The sequence below is a fragment of the Stigmatopora argus genome, chromosome 17 (genome assembly GCF_051989625.1).
Source record: "Stigmatopora argus isolate UIUO_Sarg chromosome 17, RoL_Sarg_1.0, whole genome shotgun sequence".
Taxonomy (NCBI): Eukaryota; Metazoa; Chordata; class Actinopteri; order Syngnathiformes; family Syngnathidae; genus Stigmatopora; species Stigmatopora argus.
The window spans coordinates 12,177,711-12,198,140 of record NC_135403.1 but is presented as its reverse complement, the minus strand read 5'-3'; the positions used below and the strand labels follow the sequence as shown (position 1 = coordinate 12,198,140).

At 43.5% G+C, this 20,430-nt stretch overlaps 2 protein-coding genes across 4 annotated transcripts; one reads left to right on the top strand and one right to left on the bottom strand.

Annotated features, from left to right (window-relative positions):
• Positions 1-81: 81 nt before the first annotated feature.
• tram1 (translocation associated membrane protein 1) lies at positions 82-18,875 on the bottom strand. 3 transcript variants are annotated; one of them, XM_077624501.1, is made up of 12 exons: positions 18,712-18,875; positions 6,329-6,544; positions 4,116-4,179; positions 3,539-3,657; positions 3,344-3,460; positions 3,202-3,260; positions 2,520-2,604; positions 2,180-2,250; positions 1,531-1,635; positions 1,318-1,461; positions 1,079-1,230; positions 82-806 (listed from the first exon to the last, which is right to left on the bottom strand). In XM_077624501.1, the coding sequence occupies exons 4-12, from the start codon at positions 3,587-3,589 to the stop codon at positions 736-738; spliced, it is 855 nt and encodes a 284-aa protein (XP_077480627.1). In that variant the 5' UTR covers positions 3,590-3,657; positions 4,116-4,179; positions 6,329-6,544; positions 18,712-18,875; the 3' UTR covers positions 82-735. The 3 variants fall into 3 exon arrangements, with proteins under 3 accessions (XP_077480627.1, XP_077480628.1, XP_077480626.1); XM_077624502.1 differs by lacking the exon at positions 18,712-18,875 and having other exon boundaries at positions 6,329-6,576; XM_077624500.1 differs by lacking the exons at positions 6,329-6,544; positions 18,712-18,875 and adding an exon at positions 4,985-5,387.
• xkr9 (XK, Kell blood group complex subunit-related family, member 9) lies at positions 5,175-9,174 on the top strand. Its single transcript, XM_077624503.1, has 3 exons — positions 5,175-6,534; positions 6,786-7,000; positions 7,624-9,174. The coding sequence occupies exons 1-3, from the start codon at positions 6,170-6,172 to the stop codon at positions 8,253-8,255; spliced, it is 1,212 nt and encodes a 403-aa protein (XP_077480629.1). The 5' UTR covers positions 5,175-6,169; the 3' UTR covers positions 8,256-9,174.
• Positions 18,876-20,430: the final 1,555 nt, after the last annotated feature.

Sequence of the window (20,430 nt, the reverse complement as noted above, 5' to 3'; positions counted from 1 at the left end):
AAAAATAGATCAAATAAATGTTGCCATGGTGACCAATCTATTGATCAAGGTACAGTGAGATAATTATAAAAAAGAATCAGATTAACAGTCAATGTGGTTTATTTGGCACAATCAAAAACAGGAAAACCGTCCAGACTTTTACAACAAAACCCCCTTTTAAGCGACGATAAGAAATCCAGCAAAACGCTTGGTTCCCTCTCCTCCAGCATTAAAATCAACTCATTCCTGACTTAACTGGGATTTTGCACCCAGTACTGATAGTGTTTGGGTTAAACACAAACAGACAAATTAAAAAACAAACAAACAAAAAAAAAAAAACATTTACACCTACTTGCATGTTCCATATTTGTCAACCAGCGATGCTATGAACAAGGAAACCCAAGTTATGAGTGGTTAGGATACAAGACTAAAAATGAAGAAAATCAACTGATGAAAATACAAGAGGAATTTTGCTGCGGGTGAAATGAAACAGACTTTTGAGGGCATCAAAACACACAATTTTAAAAATGACACACCCTGTACAAAACGATCTGTATCAATAGGCACTTCTTAAATAAGATTTTTTTTCGTAATAGTTTATTCCATAATTTGTTGGTTCTTTTTCGTCCAAAATGGCACAGCGGAGCAGCCTTTATCTGACGACGCGTATATCCGTCTGACTTCCTCTTGGGGCGCATTTGGACCGGCGAGTGAAGTGGTCCGGGCAGAGAGGGGAGGGGCTTGAGGGCGTGTCTTTTAATTGGACTTCACTTTCCGTGATCTTGGCGAGTCTGCGGCGTGCGAGTTGACCCCGTTGACGCCGTTAGCTAAAGCACACATGCAAACACGTGCTTAAATTATAAATGCTAAAAAAATATATATATAAATAGAAAATAGGCCAGCTAAAAATCGATTTTAAAAATCAATTAATCGTCGTCAATTGTCGTAATGGGTTGACTTTGTTATATTAGGCTTGGCTTGCAATTTTAAGTGGCGTTTTATTCAAATGACAAGTAGGGAAAGAGATTATTTGAGCGTATTGTTTTTAATTTCATCGAGAATTTGTGTGTTGCCTTGAGATAAAAGATATGTGGCTCACCTCTCTCTTTCTTTCCTTTATTTTTGGACGGCGCTTGTTTCTTCTTGAGCGTCTGCAACGAGGCGTGCTCCCTCCAACGGCGCAGCTGGAAGTTGATAAATTTCCACATCATGAAGGCCTGCGTCAAGCACACGCCGGCCAGCACGGTCATCCTGCCCAAAAGAAAAAGACTTCAATCTCTGCGGGATCAGACGTGGAGTTTGCGTGCCGCCGCCGCCGCCATTCCACCTGACGCTCACCTCACGAAAAGAATGTTAAAGTTTCCCGTGAGCAAATCGAAGCCTTGGTTGCTGGCGTTGGCCAGGCCGAAGCCCACCGTGAGGACAGTGAGGGACAAGGTGAGGAGTCGGCCCACCACGAAGAGGACGGCCCACACGCTAAAGCTGAAAAGAAAAAGACGGGAAGACGCGTAAAAATTCACATTCGCCATTATTGACAAATCGGCGACTAACCCAAGTTGTCTGTTCTCGTTACTGAAATAGATGAGGCGAGAGACGTGGAAGAGAAGCTCCACAAAGTAGTGCAACACCATCAGGACCAAACCCAGGCGGTTTAAACTGGAAAACAAACAAAAAATAAACAAACACAAAATGAGGAAATATGTACAACAGGTGCATTCATGTCCAACACATCGGTTACCGTATTTTCTGGCATATTAGCTGCCTCCGCATATAAGTCGCATCCCTAAAATTGCTTTAAAAATGTTGAATTTTCTCGTATAAGACGCCTCTTGATTCACAATTTTACATATACAATATACATATTCATGGTTTTAATAGGGAGTACAAATGTGTCACTTTGAGAGACAAAAAAAATTCGTTATATGGCGTTCCGCGCATGTCAAGTCTAATTTGTGCGCATATAAGCCGTACCCTGGATTCAGTCATAATTTTTTTTGCGCCACAAATATGGCATATATGCAAGAAAATACGGTAACTGCCATTCTGTATCGTAGTGAACTTAAAATGAGCATTTAGGGCCTTCTTGTTTTAATTTAATTATTATAGTCATATTCATCAATATTAAAGGTGTTGATGAATATGCACGTTAACTTGCCCAGCCTTAATTCATCTTAATAATCAAGCTTTCTGAGTGTTATACTTGAGAATGTAGGCGCTGGCAATGTGGACCAGGTACAGGAAGACGTAAACCAGCTGCCGAGGTATGTCCTCCTGAAGTACACACAAAGAAAGGGAAAATATTTAGACGCCAGCACAACGGCGATTCTTTGCAAACAATGCGACTTAAACGGAGGAAGAGCGACGGGAAGTGACTGCGGGGGGTCCAAACGTGGGACCTCCGTGATATGGTAAAGTGGTGGAATAACATTGTGGTTGAACGTTTTTAAAAGTATGATGAAATAAATCATGTTATGAAAGCTGCTATTACTTGTCAATAGAAGACAAGTTGAAAAGGCAAATGTTGTCAAAAATCACATTACCTTTTTAGTCTTCTGGAAGTAAAGTTCAGGAAGTGCGTGAAGCCAGTAGCCCATCTGGCAGATGTAGTAGAACTTCACCTGGAGCCTGTCGGGCAAATGGGAAAATGAACTCTTTTAGTGCCATTGACGATAATAGCGTGTGCGGTCGATTGGTCGCCGGTCTTTTGGTCACCCGGACCGCGACAACAGGCGACCAAAGACCGGCGACCAAAGACCGGCGACCTAAAGACCGACGACCTAAAGACCGACGACCTAAAGACCGACGACCTAAAGACCGACGACCAAAAGACCGACGACCAAAAGACAAAACAAGGTAAAATAACACGGTCTACTCATCAATAAAAGCCAACAATGGCCATGAGCAGTTTCACTGAGCCGAGTGTAGAAGAGTTTGTATGTATATGCGCTGTCCCTTTAAGAAGCGACGTCAGTCAGGTTCTTAACAAGTTCTCCAACAAAAAACAATAAAAGTCTGGGAAATTTGGAGCTTTTCTTTAGCCTAATAATTAATAGGGCATTAAGTATGACTAAATAGTAATTCGCAGTTTGTATTTAGGGAATTTGAGCAACGATTTAAATGGTAATTATCAATAACCTTCCGGGCGACCAATCGACCGTGTACCCGATATTAGACATCCAATCGCAAGGCTGTTTTTATTTTTATTTTGAGCAGGTTACTTACGGCATGAGCATGTGCGGGTAGCTTTCCCACAGCGAACTGGGATTGGACAGGAAGTTCTCCTGCCATGCGGAAACACATTTTTCCCCCATTATTATTGATTTTCTTTTTTTTTTGAGAGTCCCGGAATAAACGCAGTACTCACGGAGAGAAGGATGCTGGCACCCCAGCCAAAGGAAAACAAGTAGAAAGCGCTGAGCTGGCCCGACTCGTTGAACTTGCTGTGTTTGGTTTTGGAGAAGTGCTTTTTCCGATTGATTTTCTGCGCGGCCACATTGACAATTAGGCAACAATGCGGCTCGACGGCACGCGTTCCGAGCGTCGGCGCTTTGGCACTTACGTCAAGAACGTACTCCTGGATGATGGCGTGCATGATGATCGCTACTAGCATGTAGAAGAAGACGGTGGCTAGGTCTTTGATGCCGTGGTGGAAGTGGTTGATGGGGGTCTCCTCGGGGCCTTTTACGACAACAAACGCCAGAAAAATTAGAGCCCGATGCCATATTTTGATGGACTACATTTCATGTTTTAATCCTCTTTAACTCTACATTATAAACATTTTATTATATATGTGTATCATAGTTGTTTTGATTCAGGAAATACAAAAAGGAACTATTATGTTGAACAAATGCATTTCTTTTTGTCTGCCTAATGTCACACAATTTATCAAAAGAAGTAAATTATATGTAATTTGGCAAATTCTATGATTAGGAAGCCTCTCCCTGCCTTGTATTCAAATGTATTTTTTATTTATTTTATTGTCAATAAGTTACAGAGTGGTCAGATAAGCCTGATGCTGCCTGGAACGCAATCAAAACAAGAAGTTTGTTAATCTCCAAACGAGCTGTGGTCGCTACAAAAGAATTTTAAAAATACATACGGATTAAAATTGTGTCAATAGTTTTAATTCCTCTTACCGTTTGTTGAGATGGTGACATTGTACTGGACTGTGATGAACAACACTGCAAATTTGGATGTGACCTGTTAAATTAGATAGAAGAGAAGTTTATGTTACAATGCTTCTTAATTATAGTTTTCTTCGATTTCTTTATTTATTTTACTGACTTAAGAGTGCTTTTTTGATGCAACTGTGGCGCATCTTTTGTTTTAGGATGACGTTGCATTCAGTGCACCACAATCCCGTCGGAAAATTCTAAACAATATTTTTTAAAAAGGGTTGAAAATAAGATTTACGGATAAAGCTCTAAAAAATAGGTTAAAAAAATACACCAGTTCTTGACTGTGGTTAGCATTCGGCTAAACAAGCCAAGAAACAAAGTTGTGGTTCGTCGTAAAACTGAATGTTGGCAGCCTTTCCTCAGAATGCCACGTAACACATTCAACCATCCCTGTAAGCAAAGTACAGCTCATGTTTTACACAATCACAAACGGCGAAAAAGCAACACAACAACAATAAACTGCAATTATATCGTATTTTTAATAAACACAAAATGTTGCGTTCAATGAACTTATTATTCCTTGTGGCGAACGTGCGTTCCGCCTGTTGACTCCAAATGTTCCCATACGGGAAAAAAAGGGAATAAAATCAATATATTTGACTAAATTTCTTTTTGAAGGAGTTCCGAATATCGAAAAGGGGAAAGAGAGTGTGTAAAACGGACAAACTTGGTCTCTTAAGAGGAAGTAAGACGGCGAAGAAAGACGAGCAAGAGAGCCGAGTATGGTACATGGCTGGCGGGGGAATGAGAGCCGAGCCCCCGCCGGACGGCCCTGGGAGCTCCGCAAACGTACTACCCGTCTATCGAACGTGCATTTAGACCCTTACCTCGAACATGAGCCCGAGGAGGAACACCATAGCAACGCAGGATACAATATCGGCATGGTTCTGGATGATGAACTCGTGGCTCATCACCGGCGGGCTCTTGGTGCTCTTTTTTCGGATACCCATGTCGACGAGATTCGGGTTTGCTTCTTCCGCAGCGGTTGTCCTCTATGTTACTCTTTTTGTAATTATTTTAAAGGTATTACTGCGTGGAAGCGCTCGGCGGTTCAGTTTCCGTGCGTTTTCCGAGGAACGCAAGGCCAGACAGAGATTAAATGGCGTGTCACTCTTAGCTCGAGTGGGAGGGTCCACAGCAGGCAGAGTTTCGGGCGCCGGGCTCGGTTCTCCATCGGAAACCACTGCGGTTCTCGGGCGCCACCCACAGGACCGGAGGGAACGCGCAGCCTACTGAATTGCCTCTTTCACGTTTTAAAAGGCCAGTGCATCAATAATTTCGCTTTCTGTTTATCCACAATCAGGTGATTTCTACTCAAGCCACGCCCATAAAAAACATAGTCAGCACCTTGGTAACAGGTAAACCCTGCCACACCCCTGACGCGGTTGTGCTTATTACTGCGAACACCCACGCTTGACAATATAATTGATCGCCGTAATCTGACACACGAAAACGCATATCTGAGCTAAAAAGATTTCCAAGGAGTGACTCAAGTGTTTTTTTTACCTTGTTAATCCAAGTGCAATCTTGTATTGGCATGTTTTTTATGCATTGCTAGCGACAACATAAAAAACAACTTTTTTCCCACACTAGTAATTTTATACAAAAGGGGCTATTATATTACCATAAAATTAGCAAAGGTTCTAAAAAATTAAAGAAGGAAATGTATTATAGTGCACAATGCATTATTTTCTTTGTTGTGTTTGCAGTTTAGAGTGGAATAAACCACCAAAACACGTCAACGTTCCACTTTTTGGGGGGCATATAGTCGAATAAATGTTAGGACTGAGCCTTCGGGAAAACATAAACATTGAAGTAAGCTACGGCTAACCGCAAAATCTACACGAGTATATAAGTATTTGAACTTTGTTACTTCACACCACCGTAAACGGGCACGTGCGCCTGCCACGATGAATTACGCAACGGCCTTTCCTTCTCTGTAAGGTGGAGCCTGTTAAATACTTCCTAGAGACTAGAGTTTCTTTCCGTAATTGGCACACGATTGGGTAGCGATGCTTCCCAAGTGCTTTGCGCAAAATTGTCTATCATCTGGCACTGGGAAGCTCCAAACTGACCTTGGGTACACCAAACTGCGATGGCTTCTGACCGTCGTAGGACTTCTACTCTACTTTACGGATATCTGGACGGATTTAGGACTATCTTTGAAGTACCTCCTGGATGAAGATTACATATGGTCAGCCTTGACGCTCGCTTTCGTCGTGGCAGGGCTGCTGGTCACTCAGATTTTCAGCCACGCCTGGTACGAGGACGACCTCGACGACGCCTTGGTCGACCATCGCCGAGAAGCCGTGGCGTGGGGAGCGTCCCGGCGGACGCTGGTGGTCATCCACCTGTGTGGCGTCGGTATTTTCAGCAGGTGAGGATGCCTAGAAAACAAGTCCAAAGTACGTCAGAAAACAGGGAGTGTTTGTATGTACGTTAGCTTCTCGTCCGCTAGCTTATATTTATAGAAACCGGTGGAACAACATTGCGGATTTGTCTTGGACAGCCTTCGCTATGAGAAAACATTTTTGCAATTCTCCTCATTTCTGGTCTTAAATGAGCGCCCTGTAGAAAAAAAAAACAGATCAGAATTGATCCTTCTTTTGTTTTTATGTTCGTTTTAAGGTACTATGACCTACTGAAAAGTAGCTTTGGTGTGGTCTGGCTGGAGAAGGAGTCTCTGGATAAGGCCGAGAGAAGGGAAGTGCACTATGGCCTGTTTTGCCACGCCACCGATCTGAGCATGCTTAAACTCTTCGAGGCGTTCTTGGAGAGTGTTCCCCAACTCCTGCTGCAGATCTACATCATACAAGACCACGGCCAGGCTTCGGTTTTGCAGTGTACGTTTTCAGGGGTGGTTTTCCACTTTGCAATTTTCACAAGAGTCGAGAAATCCCGTCACGAGCGAACATCGTTCAATCGTAGGCCAAGACCACATGTGTCAAAGAGGCGGCCCGGGGGCCAAATCTGGCCCGCCGCATCATCTTGTGTGGCCCGGGAAAGTAAACCATGAGTGCCGACTGAATATTCAGTTTTATAAATCTAAAAAAATGTTTATTTTAGCTTTTTTTATATATATTTTTAGATTTTACAAAATGATTTTTGAACTAAAAACACAGAAAAAATGGATTAAAAAATGACAATTATTGATTTAAAAGGGGGATAATCAGGAAATTTAATATACATCTATACTCTTCATTTTAATTTAATCCTAAAACAGAAAGTCGCCACTCATGATTTACTTTCCCGGGCCACACAAAATGATGCGGCGGGCCAGATTTGGCCCCCGGGCCGCCACTTTGACACATGTGGTATAGACGGTGGATCAGTTGATCAGTCTTTGTCTTGCCTTGGGAGCGAGACTGACCCCCCTCAGTCCCCACAACAACAAAAATCTTGATGTTGTCAAAATGACCCTCATTATCACTTAGCAATTGCTAACAAACACCGTCTTGTCTTCCAGATGTTTCCATAATCTTCTCCTTTTTCAACATCGCCTGGTCCCTGGTGGACTACCGCCGCTGCCTCCGTCGCTCCCTCCCTCACGTCCAGGAGATGCCGTCCGGCCTCCCCACCGCCATCTACATCCTCTACAAACTCTTTACCATCGGCAGCCACGTCCTCAGCTACAGCCTCCTTCTAATTCTCAGCCCTTACTGCGTAATAGCCTTAACAGCCATCTTGTGGTTCCTGGGAACCCTGTGGTCCCACGTCCTGGGCACCAACTTCTGCACCACCAGAAGGCACGAGATAGTCTACCGCATCGTGGTCGGCTTCATCCTGACGCACACCTTTTTCAACGTGAAAGGGAAGGACACCAAAAGAGACATGGCCGTGTACTACATCGTCTACTCGTTTGTCAATATGGCCTCGCCGTTGCTTTTGGGGTCTTTTAAACCGGAAGTGCAGACGGAAATGTTTTTCCAGGTGATCAGCGGGCTCATCATCGGCGGGACCGCCCTGGGAATAGTCTTCCTCTTGTCTTACTACCGATATTTGCACCCGAGGGAGAAGATACGGGACGGCGACGAGGTGGACGCCATTGGAAATGATATCAAGACGATCAACAGGATGAGTAGGTTTTTGGTCCCTTGACGGACGGATGGCTAAAATGGCGGACAAGGAATGGACGACAGTACACCCAAAAAAAGACGGTATTACATAGACGGCAAGTGCAATACTTTAAAACTTGTGCTTGGAATGCCATGCTATAAATATGGCGGGTCTAAGAAAGCCATTTCAAACTGATTTTCTTGAACGGCGACAGAAATATTTGTAAAATATGTCTATACTGCGTAAGTGTGTTTTATTTAGATAGGTCTATTTATTTAGCTTGATTTATGAATGTCAATTTCCTATCTATTACATTTTCTTTGCTCATTTATTCCACGTCGAAAGCTGTTACAACACTAGATAAAAATCATAAAAGGGAGTCAAGTGCAAAAAAATGAACATGAATGACAAGGATTAACCATTTTTTTGTGATCAATTTTCAGTTTCCAAGTGTCGTCATGTTTTAGATTATAATGTATACTTGAGGTCATACTGTAATGCACCAAGTGTCCACCAGACGGCGGTATAGTCATTGATATTTTATGCCAGTTTAATAAAGATTATATATACATAGTAACTCGTCCTAGAAAATATTTTCCCATCCATATTTCGTGGTAATTGGTGGGCAAAATTAGGATTTAATTTTAGGGGGTCATGATATTCCCTAAAAAAATGTTATAATAAACATATTGGCCTTCCAAAGCAAAGCTTAACGACAACATGGCTGACGACGACAAAGACATTGACACTCTTGATTTAAACCAAAGTTGTCAATTGGGGTTCAATTAGTTATTTAGCAATCACAAGATAAAAATGAACATATTGTCTGCCATTGACGCGTTAATGCAATACAGAAAGCGCCGAGTTGTCCATATTGGGCCAAAACAAATGATGTCATCCTTTCAAATGATGGATATTCCCTCTCCCTCTACCTCCCGAATAAACGTACTCGTCGTGTTAAGCTGCCAAAAGTGCTTTTATCCGGGGCGTGAGGGGGGATTTTTGGCACAATTTTGCCTGAGTGACTCACCTGAATAGTTCACGTCAGTGACGTGGAACCAATGAAGTGAAGCATGACCCCCAAAAAAGCCAGTGACGCGTCATTTCTGGCTAATCTACGGCTCACATCTCTTAATGCACCCCCAGAATGCGCTTAAAACGACATTAAGAGCCCATTTTGGCTCCAGTCTTCTCCTGAATTTGCTTCCAAATCGAGCTTTAACAAAAACAATTCTACATTTCAGATGTCAAAAAGAGATATTTGACACCCGGCGAGTGCCATAATTTGTTTTTAGTGCATTTCAATGGGAAACGTTCGTTCGAGTTACGAGAAAATCGACATACGAGCTCAGTACCGGAATTAATTAAGATCATATGTCGAGGTACCACTGTAGTAAGTATTGTAGAGATAATTCCTCAACCAAATGGATTCACTTAACGCGGTGTTGTGAATGTTTCTTTTGAATAAGAAGAAAATAAAAATGGCAGCCAATGAGTTCATGGGAATTTTTCCCCCCAACATTACCTCAACAGCATCCTGTATGAGGAGGGGGGGTCTCGTATGCGGCGTGTGCGGTGCCCCCCACAATTTGTCCAGGCACAATAAACGCGGTGTGGCAGTCCGTTTTCCATTAAAGCTTCAAAGTCCCGAAAAAGCATGATTAATGAAGGCCTGTAATGTTGCATGTCTTTAATTACCGTAATGCACCACTAGCACTGCACCGGCACCTTCCATGCATTAGCGAGCTGATTTTTGGGGTTTCTCGGCAAGAGCGCCGTTAAGTTTGCTTTAATCACGCGGCGTCGCGCCCTGACAAATGAGTCGGGGCAGTGACGGATTAGATAAGGGGGGGCCGAGGCTCATTATATGACTAACCTGGGTGATCAGAGCGTGGTGTACGGTTCACATGGTTCTGTAAATAAAGGACATTCTTCCAAGAGCGTCGTAACAATGTCGGAATTTCGCTCCAGGAGATTGCGCTTTGCTACATTTCTTGGTCATATTCGGTCTTTCTTGCCCCAAAATAGCGTCCGATGAGTTAACAAGGAACGTTCAAGTGCCCCAAAACCAACAGGATGAGCAAAAAGCGACCAATCAACAGAAAGCAAATAGGACATAATCCAAAATGTACAAAAAATGACCCTAAAAACGATGCAAAATTGACTCACTGCTTGCCAATGACAAAGATATGTGACCATTTTTTTCCAAATCAACAGGATGAGCAAAAAGCGACCAATCCACAGAAAGCAGCCTAAAGCTAATCGGAAATAATCCAAAACGTACAAAAAAATGACCCTAAAAGTGACACAAAATTGACTCACTGCTTGCCAATGACAAAGATAGATGCTCAATTTTTTTCAAATCAACAGGATGAGCAAAAAGCGACCAATCCACAGAAAGCAGCACCAAGCTAATAGAAAAATAATCCAAAATGTACAAAAAAATGACCCTAAAAGTGACGCAAAATTGACTCACTGCTTGCCAATGACAAAGATAGATGCCCAATTTTGTCAAATCAACAGGATGAGCAAAAAGCGACCAATCAACAGAAAGCAGCCCAAAGCTAATAGGAAATAATCCAAAATGTACAAAAACATGACTAAAATTGACTCACTTCTTGCCAATGACAACAATAGATGCCCAATTTTGTCAAATTAGCTCATCTTTCAGTGCGCTAGATGGTACTGGATGTCCTATCCTCCCAGTTTAGCCAAAAATAAACTTTGCCCGCCAACCAAACTGAGTTTGACACCCCTGAAATAAATGAATGTAAATATAGTAAAAGTATGAGTGGTGGAACTTTGTCTTCTGAGAACAAAAATCGCAATATGCTATAATTTTTTAAAGAAAATGTCCACCAGGGGTGTGACTAGGGGTGGGGGGGTTCGGGCAACGGCCCCCTCTCGCAGCTTATCACGGCAGGCCCCGGGTTCCCCCGAGCGCAGCCCGAGATGCCACGGCCGATTAGAGGCGGGACGCGGTGTCTTTGATGGTCGCCGCGCCGAAATTTGTTCTACACGGAGCCGGCGCTAATGTGATTACGGACAGTGATCCATTAAATCTACTGTAAAAATGCCGGGTTTGAACTCGATACTGGCGGAGAAACACGAGAGGTGCTGGGAAGGATTTAAAACAGGCTTTGATGTCATATTTAACCCATCTGTAGAAAGAAGAAGAAAAAAAAAAAGAACGCAGGCGTACATAAAACGCATTTTGGGCTGAGAAAGTCGGACCGAGGAAGGTGGGTATAAAAAAGCCAATTTGTGAACGTTAGCTAAGGGCTGCTAAGTTGCTAATATAACACAACAATTAACTGTTTAGAATAAAAAGATCAAATTCAATTTTTTCCATTGGCGTTAGAATGGTTTGTTTGGAAAGTGCTGTCTTTAGTTGTATGTATTTTTAGGGGAAACTACGCCCTCCGGTGGCCACGAAGAATATGACGTAACTTTTTTTCGCATTGTGACTAAGCACAAGAATAGGTGGGCCGCTCTGTTGATATTCAGTTGATATTTACACTGGTCAATAAGTCAGTCAGTAAAATAGTGAGTTAATATACCTACAAATAGTCGATTAATGATTTTTTCTTTTGCTTTACTCCCTCATATTGTGGTCCCTAAATGAGAATTAACATCACATGACACATCTCCAGTTTCACATAGAACGGCAGATGTTGTCTATCTTCATAGGACAGCTTTTAAATGTCGCTTTGTCCAAAATGATATGCACAATCGATACGAGAGTGCACGGAAAAATATCACCCTTCCATTCAACCCCTACCGACCGTAAACGGACGGCGATGGCCGGTTGACCCGATTCCCGCGAAAGCCGCTTTGGCGAGCAATCACGTTATCTCCCAGCGGCGCCGCCAGCGACGAAAACCGCGGCGGCGGAGACGGCGGCCAAGCCAAACAAGGCCCAGACGGTCCAACGCGTCAAAATCAAGACGGCGTTTATTTGCTTTCGGGAGACGGACGGGGCAGACCGCCGTTTGGGACGCCGTCCTCGTCGGAGGAGGACGAATGCGGCGGGAAGTTGATGAGGTGAGCTTCACACGTGACGACTTACAGACCAAGTCAACTTTTGCCCATTAACGCTTCGGTTGACTTGGTATTTTTTGATGGTTTTACGACAGGGACACGGTCCAGGAGGGCCGGCAGCTCTGAGGTCGGTCCGCCGCAACGGGGACTTTCCCGGCAACGAACAAGCGTAAAGTATATATGTCGTGTATAATAAGTGGATGGAAGGGCCTTTTGTGGCTCTTGTTTGGGAGAAGTATAGGAAATGGATGGATGTTTTGATGGGGTGTAGAAATAGTCGCAAAAGTGGTTTGGTTGAAAGCAAATTTGATTTATGGATTTGGTCAGTTAGTCAAATGCCATTTTTTTTACAGGAATATATTATTTAGTGGTTGTTTTTTAAAGGGTCTTTAGGTATTGATATAGTTTTTCATGTTGTCCACCTGTGTGGAGTTTGCATGTTCTCCCCGCGCCTGTGTGGGTTTTCTCCGGGTATTCTGGTTTCCTCCCACATTCCAAAGACATGCATGGTAGGCTGATTGGACACTCTAAATTGTCCCTAGCTATGACTGATTGGTTGTTTGTATGATCGTGCCCTGCGATTGGCTGGCCACCGATAGCTGGGATAGGCTCCAGCACCCCCCGCGACCCTAGTGAGGATAAAGCGGTTCAGAAAATGAGATGAGAGATTTTTGTTTTAACTTAAAAGGGTTATTGTGTAGGCAATGCAGCACTATTTTTCATATTTTGTCTGATGATTTTCTACAAAACATGGATTGATCTAAAACTGATCTAAAATAAGCAAAATAAATGCATGCAAAGACGATTTTTTGTGTATTTCTTTTTACATTTTAGAGCACATGTTTCAAAGTGGCGGCCCGGGGGCCAAATCTGGCCCGCTGCATCATTTTGTGCGGCCCGGGAAAGTAAATCATGAGTGCCGACTTTCTGTTTTAGGATCAATTTAAAATGAGTAGAGAGTATAGATGTATATTAAATGTCCTGATTTTCCCCCTTTTAAATCAATAATTGTCATTTTTTAATCCATTTTTTCAGTGTTTTTAGTTTAAAAATCATTTAGTAAAATATAAAAATATATTTAAAAAAAGCTAAAATAAACATTGTTTTAGATCTATAAAAAACTGAATATTCAGGGCCTTTAATCCAGTTCTTTTAATCCATTTATAAAAACAAAATCTAAATATTCTATCTAAAATGGTCCGGCCCACGTGAAATCGAGTTGACGTTAAAGCGGCCCGCGAACCAACCCGAGTGTAGAGCAATTGACAGTTTTTTTTCCTCATGGAATGCATCAAGAGTTTGTTCTCTACAAAAAAATTGACGTTTACATGTCAGTAGATGGCGCTCTCAATGCACATATGAGATTGAGGGATGGCCACATTGAGCAGAGGCCATCCAGGCCAGAAGACACCTGATAGCACCTCATTACCCATCAGCACTCTGCACTCATTAGACAAGAGGCTCCCTCCCTCCTTCCCCCCCTTCCAAAGCTTTTGTTCGCCTAAAAGCAGCCACTGTCCACCCCCCTCCCCTCCGTGTGACGACTACACGTTAATATTGCTCACTAGCTGCCATTGACGGGGCGAAACGTCCAATCCAATTTGACCGGGTGGGCCTCCAGGTCAAAAGGGCTTGGACGTCTAGCGCTGTCAATCACACAGAAGACAATCAATATATCAAAAAAATCACTTCATTTAACCAACATTCCAAAATATAAACATCAGATTTTCCTCTCCAAATGTACTATTTTTCCCCTTACTTTTTAAAATGAGACAATAAGAACAGGAAAAAGCTCAAAATGTTCACAAAAATACATCTTTTTGTTCGTTTCCCCCTATTTGTGCTATATAAAGTAATAACAAAACTAATAACTCTGCAATATGGTTACTAGATTTCCTTTCCTTTCCTTTTCCATTGCTGTAATAATATTAAAACTTTTTAAAAAATGTGATCTAAATAAAAACTATTCCCATGCGTGTGACACTCCTGACATTTGCGGAATGATGATCCGCTTAATTAATAATTCATCAAAAATGGATTGACTTAAACAACAGTACAGTAAAGGTCTGGCGCGTGATCGATGAGGTCGGGCTTTGGTTTTGGCTCGCATGACCACGGATTCCGTGCGAGCGAGGGCAGCCGGCCATTTCTTGACACTAAAAGGACGATTGGGTTTCAAGTCGACCCGAGCTCCGGTTTCAACCCGACAATCAAGCGCTGCTCGCTCGCTGGCTATTGATAAAAAAAGGGCAAAATGTACGTCTGGAGGAAGACGAATAGCGACAAATTATAAGACAAAAATGATTTGGCGCATAAAAAAATCCTATTTTACTCCTTTTTTTAGCTGCTCTTTGCAGAAGATCAAGAATCTATGCACTTGCGCTTGACCTAAATGTGTGGGCGTTGGTGTGAGATCGATTTTTAGTAGTGAAACGTTATCATGCTTAAGATTATATATCGAGGTATTCAAATCACACACACATAGTTGGAAGGGAGGATCCAAGATGGCGGCTGGAATAAATTTAGCGCCCGCGAGGCGCCAGTCAGGACATACCAAATGCTGATGATAGTGATGATGAATGGTCGCAATATTTAATAGCACATAAACATGGCCAGATTACCAGTGATTCCAATTTGGGAGTTTATTGAAGTACTATACAAGATGACTTTTAGAGTGTCCAAAAAACGAGGGTTACTCGAACGCCTCGTTGAAAATTGGTTGCAATGACATGGAAGAAATCATCCAAAATGATTTTTTTAAAAGACAATTTTGGCTTTTGGTCATCAAAACTATTTCTAGTGAAATATGTGGCGTCTAAACCCCCGTTTACCGACGCAGACTCACACCCTCGTAACCGCTAATGCCACCGACACGAGACTCCATCTTGGAGTCGGGCTACGCCGGTTAACCATTAGCGTTCCTCAGGTCCGTTCAACCCTTGGCGTGAAACCGACGGCCCTTTGGAATGGAGCGCTCCCATTGGCCGAGCCCAGTGACAGTGAGTCTTGGGCGACAGCTGAACAGCGTTGCGAGTGGGTGGGGGATTTCAGTCCGCCTTTGACTCGGGTTTGGGGTGCACAGTCCTTGGAAACACTAGAAGCCAAATATGTTGGACTTGCTTTCTCATTTTAGTCCTTTTTCACATTATATGAAGTTGGAATTTAGCTTATTTTCTTATTCAGTAATACATGGTTAATAGGTACAGAAATATGCCGCAATTGCGATTTTTTTAATGGTTTCTATGAACTATTATTTGGATATTTAAAACCCTCTCGGCACTAATGGAACTAGATACTCCCCCTAGTGGCCAGGGAAATACTACTTATTGTTCCTAGACTATAAACTTTTCATATACGATTTTCCAACTGTCCTATTAAAAATACACAAATATGACTTTTGGCCATGACTGGCATGGCGCCCCTCGTACCCACGGCCAAGATTGGCCACGCCCCCCCTTTTGTCACATACCCCTTTGCCTTGTCACACCCCGGCCCTGATGGATGGTCGGGGTCACTAGTTCAGCTGTGGAGTTCAAGCCCGCGGGCTCCATGGGACCCTCACCCGCCTCCCCCCACACCGACACGCACAGCGGTCTGCCTACGCTGCCGCCCCCTAAGTAACCCCCCACCCGACCCCCGTCTTCCACCAAAGCGGGCACTCAGCTGAGAAAACTCATAACTCTTCCCCCGAAGCGTCTCCCCTCCGACACCCGCCGGTAACACTTTCATTCCTCGCAGGGCCCTCAAATAGACGCCGTCCGGCGCGGCGGGGCCACATAAATCAGCGCCAGGGGTCGAGGAGTCGGGAAGCGGAATGGAAGCGGAATGGTGGCGACCGATCCGTCAGAGCCGTCGATGGGAGCGAGCCACACTTATCTCTTCATCGTGACGCCTAAATCAGTTTTGGGGGCTTCCATTGAACTCGGTAGATGCCATTGATAATTAATTATAGAAAAATGACAGCTAGCGTATATTCTTGATCCTCTGCAAAGATCAGCTCATATTATAACCTCACTCAAAAGCGAAAATGTCGTTAGGATCTCGCCTTTTGTATAGTTTTCAGGTTTAAAACTAAGAAAAAAATGGCGTTTGAGTCAAAATAAAAGATTGAATATTCCACAAATTGCTTTACAACTAAAGTTAAAATGTCGATTTTGCATGTGTTGAAGAGAACTACCCACTTTTAACCACATAAGATGAACCAAACCTAAAAACTGATTTCGATGAAGGTTGCAAAGCCAATGATGTTTGAATATTTAGTTTTACATAAAAAAAACAATATAGCAAATAAACTATGAATTTAAATTAAATCCATTTCAGACAGTATAAGTAAAACGCGCTTTACTTTTAAAGATACAAAAAAAATCAAACCATTTTGAAAACCCCACCTTTCCCAGCCAATCCCGTTCCTCTCAAAATAACGTAAACAAGGCCCGATTTGCGACCGATTTCAATTTTCCCCATGTGGACATTTACTGTTCCGGACCACATGGCGAGTTTCAAAAAAAAAAAAGTGGATCTGGAGAGTGTCGGATTGTGAAGCCGAATCGACGTTGACGCTGAACTGCCGAGGGAGGCGGAGGTCAGCAGACGGCGAGTGGTGCCGGGGGTCCGGTAGTTTTGAAAGACGGCAATTATCAGCATTAGCCCGCGGCCCCCCAACCGACCCGTATCGTTAAAAGCCAGCGGAAATGGCAGCAATCACCACCGATTTCCCCGCGAGATGCGGGACGGGTGGACGGACACTAGCACACACACTCACACAAACACACACATACCCACACACACACATGGGCGAACCAGAGATATAAAAGATCAGGAACCCTGACAGATGGAAGCACAACCCGACATCGCAGAATTGCAGTGGGATTGACTCACAATTAAGATATCAAACCAGATCGTGGCCGCTCACTGACAGCTGCTGCAATTGTTTGCACCTGAACTGAACTACAACCCCCCCACCCCTCCCATCCCCGTTTCAAAATGGCGCGCCGCACATGTCTGCAACAGATTAGGCCCGCTTTAACTGGTGGCCACGTTTTCACCTTGGCGCGACTGATTTAGTCCAGACTCATCTGCTTGCCTGCCTTGCAGATTCCTAAAAATCGGAATGCCTTGAGATACGTTTATATGCTCACAACTCAAAAAAGTTTCCCTGCGAACTACACAGCCCAAAAGATCATCAAGTTCCCCTACCTACCCTGTCCAGCATCTACAAATCCCGGTGCCTTAGAAGGGCAGAAAGCAACATAAAAGACAATAGGCATCCCGGCTTCCACCACTTCAACCTGCTGCCCTCTGGAAGGCGCTACAGAGCCATAACAGCCAAGACCAACAGACTCAAGGACAGTTTCTTCCCAAGAACTGTCACCATACTCAACTCGACTTCTGCACATAGGACCTAATCAAGACTTATTGCTAGCCACTTTGTACCACTTACTCATGTACTACTTATTCATTATTTTTACCACTTATTTATCAATTACTATTCATTGATTATTTATTTATATGTTTGTTGTTGAGTCCATAGACTCCGCAAGTGGTGCGCTCTGCGTTTCGAAAACCATGGAACTCATCCTGGACTTCAAGACGGAACAAGGCCGCACTACTTACTATTTATTTGTTTCTTATTTATTGTCTGTTTGTTTGTTGTTGTTATTTGTGCTTTAAATCTCATTACAATGCATTCAATTCAACTCAGTTCAAAATTGTAATAAATGAATGAAATACTACGAGTCCACGCAGCTATTTGTATTATCCTCTGCTGTCCAAGCGGCAAGAAGCATGAAATTAAGAACCATTCCAAAAGAGGAAGCGGCAAGTGGACAACACATGCCCTTGTCTGGCACGGATGCCCCCCCCCCACCGCTCCCCCCTCGGTGCCCGCTGCCAACTTCCCCTGGAACCAGTCCAGTCCCGGCGGAGCGTCCCCGGAAGGTCGCTCGGTTTCGCGCCGGCTCTCCGAGGGTAATCGGAGCCGGGCCTTTGACGCAGTACAGGTATGTTCCCCCGTGGCCCGGATTACCGGGAAACTGTGTAAACAGCCTGGCTAATCTGAGGAAGCATCCTGTCGGCGGTTTTGCCGACACGATTTGACGACTTTTTCATTGGTCGTGTCATTCCAAGAAAAAAAACTAGCTCAGACGATCCCTCCTTCGTATATTCTTGATCCTACGCAAAGAGCGACTAACGTTTGAACGGGCCCAAGCTAGGCGGCAACTTGACATGGCGACCCGGACGATTTCCCAATCCGAGGAGGCTTTCTTCAATTAATCCAGGTTGGCCGACGCCGCCCCTCCCCGTCCCACCCGGCATGAATGGGGCCACTGTCGTCCGGGGCCACCCACGCTTATGGGAATCCGCGTCAAATTTGAAAATCTGTCAGTGCGATCCGCCGCGCCGCAGCGCCCCACCTGTAAGTGAAGCGCTCTTTTGTCCCCGATCTTTCGCTGCTTACCTGAGGAGAGTTAACCTCCGGGTCAACGACATGGCCGCCGCCGCCGCCGCCGCCGACTTTCACGATTGGCTGGGCTTTGGCCGGCGCTCTGTGGAGGGGCTTTGTTGCGGCGGAGGAGGGCGCCGCTTCCTCTTGGCTCGCCCCTCGTCACATACCTCTGGGAAACAGACCTGCGAACGTGGACGGAAGGGTTACGCGAGGTCCATGGGACATTTTCCTTTCAATTAAACAACATCAGATTGGACTTTTTAGACAATAACTGTATTAAGTTTTCATCTTGTCTCAGAGGTTGAGCACGAATACGAACATTGAAACACAATTTTCAATATCATGAAGACAGACAGGCCAATTATTAATGATTGCAATTCCCCTTATTGAGCGATTTAAAAAAAAACGTACAAATGCAACGCGGCACATTTTCTTACATAGGCCGAAACTAAAAGTCTCAATTTTTTGGTACGGGGTGCCCAATCAGTGGGATGGATTCTGTAGCCCAAGGGTGTCAGACTCGGGTTGGTTTGCGGGCCGCTTTAACATCAACTTGATTTCACGTGGGCCGGACCATTTTAGATATAATATTTCGATTTTTTTTTTAAAAATTGGATTAAAAGAACTGGATCAAAAGCCCTAAATAGTCTGTTTTTTATAGATCTAAAACAATGTTTATTTTAGCTTTTTTTAAATATATTTTTAGATTTTACAAAAGGATTTTTGAACTAAAAACACAGAAAAAATGGATTAAAAAATGACAATTATTGATTTAAAAGGGGGGAAAATCAGGAAATTTAATATACATCTATACTCTTCAATTTAATTTGATCCTAAAACAGAAAGTCAGCACTCATCATTTACTTTCCCGGGCCACACAAAATGATGCGGCGGGCCAGATTTGGCCCCCGGGCCGCCACTTTGACACATGCTGTAGACTGTCTGGGTACATTGCTTGCTGACGCGCTGTATTTATACAGTGAAAAGTGTGTATATCCGCGTGTGTATATCAATATTAGCAGTCGATGATGACGTTTTCGTCTGCTACCAGTGACCGAGACGATCTAAAATGGGTAAAACGAGAACGGTTTAACAACAAATGAACTTTTAAAAAATCCCGTACCTAAATACGGCGTACACAATTTGAAATGATAAAAAAAAATGTATAAGTTGACAGGTATGTGAACAGATGAGCAGACTGTAGCAGGCATGCTAATGGGTGTGTTTAAAGGTCATTTCTTTAGTTTAGGAATTATTCTTCCACAAACACATTACTAACCAGAATAGCATGTTTTGTTTTTAGCAAGTACAACATATTCTTGCCCCTAAATAAAAGCAGGGATGCTTGGGAAATCCCTGTTTTAGAACAGCCTGTCCCCAAAATGTGTACGCCACACGCACACAACCCCAAAAGCATCAAATTGACGAAAAAAAGCCACATCAAAGTTGCTCAAAATTTGATGGTACCGCACATAAAACAAGCGTCCAAACAAAGCGGATTTTTTTGCACTTAAGCATGCTATTTAAAAGTAAGCATCCCAGATTGTGCCGTAATTGAAGCATGCGCGCATCCATGCCTCCTCCACATGGTATAAATCATTGGAAAAATTGCAGGCAAACTTCTAAACAACACGCCAAGTCAATTAACGACGCATGGCGCGCTCCGAACCGGGAGTCGTGGCGGAGGACAAATATTTGTGTTTACAAGAATACTTGAAGGATGAGCCGCCG